This window comes from Agrilus planipennis, unplaced genomic scaffold (genome assembly GCF_000699045.2).
Source record: "Agrilus planipennis isolate EAB-ADULT unplaced genomic scaffold, Apla_2.0 scaffold55, whole genome shotgun sequence".
Lineage (NCBI taxonomy): Eukaryota > Metazoa > Arthropoda > Insecta > Coleoptera > Buprestidae > Agrilus > Agrilus planipennis.
Window position 1 is genome coordinate 376,657 of NW_020438918.1, and position 3,243 is coordinate 379,899.

General features: G+C 34.4%; 2 protein-coding genes across 2 annotated transcripts in view; both read right to left on the reverse strand.

The window, feature by feature from the left end:
- Positions 1–1,517, reverse strand: part of LOC108736915 (pancreatic triacylglycerol lipase-like) — an 8,789-nt gene extending 7,272 nt beyond the window's left edge. Inside the window, exons 1-2 of the mRNA XM_025973687.1 lie at positions 1,356–1,517; positions 931–1,301 (exon numbers count right to left, since the gene is read on the reverse strand). Of these exons, the coding sequence (XP_025829472.1) occupies positions 931–1,301; positions 1,356–1,422 (438 nt within the window). The 5' untranslated portion in view covers positions 1,423–1,517. The remainder of the gene's footprint in view (positions 1–930; positions 1,302–1,355) is intronic.
- The window catches only part of LOC108736889, a 152,682-nt gene that overhangs the window by 38,195 nt on the left and 111,244 nt on the right, over positions 1–3,243 (reverse strand). The gene's annotated exons all lie outside the window — the stretch shown is intronic.

Genomic DNA, 3,243 nt, shown 5'->3' on the forward strand with positions numbered 1-3,243 from the left:
TCGCTGTCTTAAACATTCAAATTATTCAGTCAATCTTATCTCTTTTTATTTAGTTAGTTTTTATTTCATCATAAGTTTCCACGGTAGTTTAAGTTTTGTATTTATTTGTATATATCCGTATTTTTTAAGTGAATTAAATTCTTTAAACCAGTTAGAGGAGTTGATTCATTTTAATGTGGTACAGCAGTACACCGGAAGAGCCGTGCTTTTCCTTACAATAGCATTTAAACTTAATATAAACAATTAGAAACATATTCATTCTAACAGTGTTGTGGGTAAAATCCAGTGAAAAATAGAAGTTGATAGGCTATCTATGACGGAATTTTTACAAATATACCCCAACCCCATTTGAAAGCACAGTACAGTTATTTAGTTGATCATTAATAATGCAGTAGGGTGTAGTAACAATATTCATGAACATTCTCACTCTGTGTTATATGGATGATAAAATTTATTCATATTTCAGAAAAGTTTACAACTGCCTTGACTTTAAGGATAATTTAATGTATGTAGATAGATGGATTTTACATATTCAAATTTTTGCACTCGACACAACACGTGAAAAGTTCTCAAACGTCTGCACCAGCGGTGAAAGTTTTCTAGTTTATAATAAAACTTAGGATTAAAACATTTTACTTGTAGATAGAGGTGACAATTTCAGCTGCATTCTTCTCTAATACAGGAGTACCTACATGAAATTTTTGTTTATTGTCTATGAGCACAGTTGGCCTTGGTCTTGACCTTGCGAACACGTGAGACCCAGACCAAGACTGTCTTTATACTAGCAAGATCAAAATCGAATGAACAAGACCAAGACTAAAACCAAGACCGAGTAGTAGGACCAATACCAAAGACAAAAGAGAACGAAAAATTATTACCTCCGGCGAATTTAGGAAATAAATTGAATAATAAGTCGAGTGTACGAAAATGGTCTTCCGATAACGAGAATTTATTCTTCATATTTGATATGTAGTCGGCAAGAATCTTTCCAACTCCGACTATTGCTAGATCGTGAATGGTTATACTGCTGGCCGGACCACTGTAATCTACCACGAAAACGTTGACATCCCCTGCTTCAAGAAGGGGAGGACGGATGTCTAAATCTAGAGTTTCCCGGTTGCAAAACAATCCATGAATTATGAAATAGTTTGGAAGCGATGGTCGATAATGAGAAGATTCTAAATCGTTCAAGTCGTGCAAAGATATTTTGTCGGGAACGTCGGGATTGTCGGGGGTATACAAATAGAATGTGACGTCACTCACATCCACCGAATATTCGTAGTTATCAATAAAAAGTAAACCTAAAACAACTCTTATATTACACCAATAACGATACACAGCACATTTCCACTTACTGTTCACAAACGTCAAGAAGATCACGGCAAATCCCACCAGAATCGATTCAGATGTTAGGTTTCCCATTTTAATAGAGATTGAATCGATTCCAAGGTTTATATTACAGTTTATATTCCTTGCACGAGATGGAACGAAAATATTCGAAATGATAACGAAAATAGATTGTAACGTAAATGTACTTATTGAATATCAGCCGTTGTTAGAAAAATGATTACGTATGTACTCATAGCTTAGTGATGTAATCGAATTTCATTTTCGCAAATATCACAAACAGTTCCTAAAAGGAACATGTTTCCAAAAAATATTTGCAGATTGCAAAAATTTTATTGTTTATTTAACATTTTATAACGACAGCCCTGACATTTGAATCGCCTTAACAGTGATGTCACTCAAGGAATGCTTTTATAACACAAATTAATTGATAGCTTACATTTCGTAAATAAAAATTTCTATATTTAATTCTGTAAAATTTTTACAGAACTAATTACAGGTTGCCAGTGTGCGAACAATGTAAAGAAACATTTTTGTCGTCAAAACTAATTAGTCCGAGTTCCATGATGCAAATTGACAATAAAAATAATCGACAAAATAGATCGTACTTGTTTATTCTAAATCCCTAGTTTGATTTCACTGCTGTAATCAACGNATATTTTTAATAAAAGAAAAATTTGTGCTATGAATAATTATTTAAAAAAACCTAAGAATCAGATTAAATATGCAACACTAATTTTGCTATAATCTTTACTTCTCCTACTACAAGCAGATTTATGCACATACCCTTACTGATAAGGGTGCCTTTCATAATCAGATCGATATGAAGCGATTCATTTTTCGTCATTAAGGTAACAAAAACAACCCCCATATATACGTGCCGATTCATCAGTTGTTGATGTTTCACCTTCGGTTTTCATGTCGGCGTGTACACGGCTTTTTATCTTGTATGTATTATAGTTTATTACATGCAAGCACAGTTTCTGTTACAACGTCAACGGTAGCGGTGGGATAAAGTGAAATTTATACTACTATAAATCTGTATAATGGCACATCTTTCTCGACAATGCAAACTACGATTTTCCTCTAAAATTCAGCTGTGCACCCATTTGTATTTCTTATGAATTTCAGAATCTTTTCAAAACTACCGATGCATAAAATTACGGTAACGTGTTCGGAGGGGTTTATACGTTTTTAAACAGACGAAAATCTATTGCAAGGAAACATGAAATATTTTAATTTATTTATGCCTTCGCAAGGTTAATTGTTTGGTCACCTTGGCCTCCAAGGCATTTGCAAGTCAAATCATTTCTTCTGATGGAAATAGGAACACACTTGTGACACCGGCAAAAGGAAACAGCTTCTAAATTTGAATCGTAAAAAATACCTTTGAAGCAGATTTGCTCTTAATTTTTCATATTTAGAATGACTTTTTCTTTGCAATAATTTTTGTTAAACTTCGCCTGTTATTGTCATTCTTGGACAAAAACGGATGAATTCCGTTACTAGTTTGTTTCAACGCATGTACCCGACCTCGAGGAATTCAAATATTTTTGAGCACTACTTCAACGGCGTACTAATTTAAAAAGTATATTTCGTTTAAAATAATTCGAAGTGGTCAGTATTCTGTCGAAACGTCAGACGCGGATCGCGATTTCGATCTTTTTGGATCTCATCAGCGCGTCGCAGGCAGCTCCGACAGAACACAGACCAACTATTACCTGCTGTCTTAACAGTGCGTTTCAGAAAATACTACAAACGGCACAAAAGTTTCGACAGAATACTGACCACTTCGAATTATTTTATTCGATTAAGCTAACGTGCCTATCACGTTGAGGTTGGCTACGCCAGGATTCGTTTTCAGCAAGTAGATATCCACACAAGTGGACCTTGTTG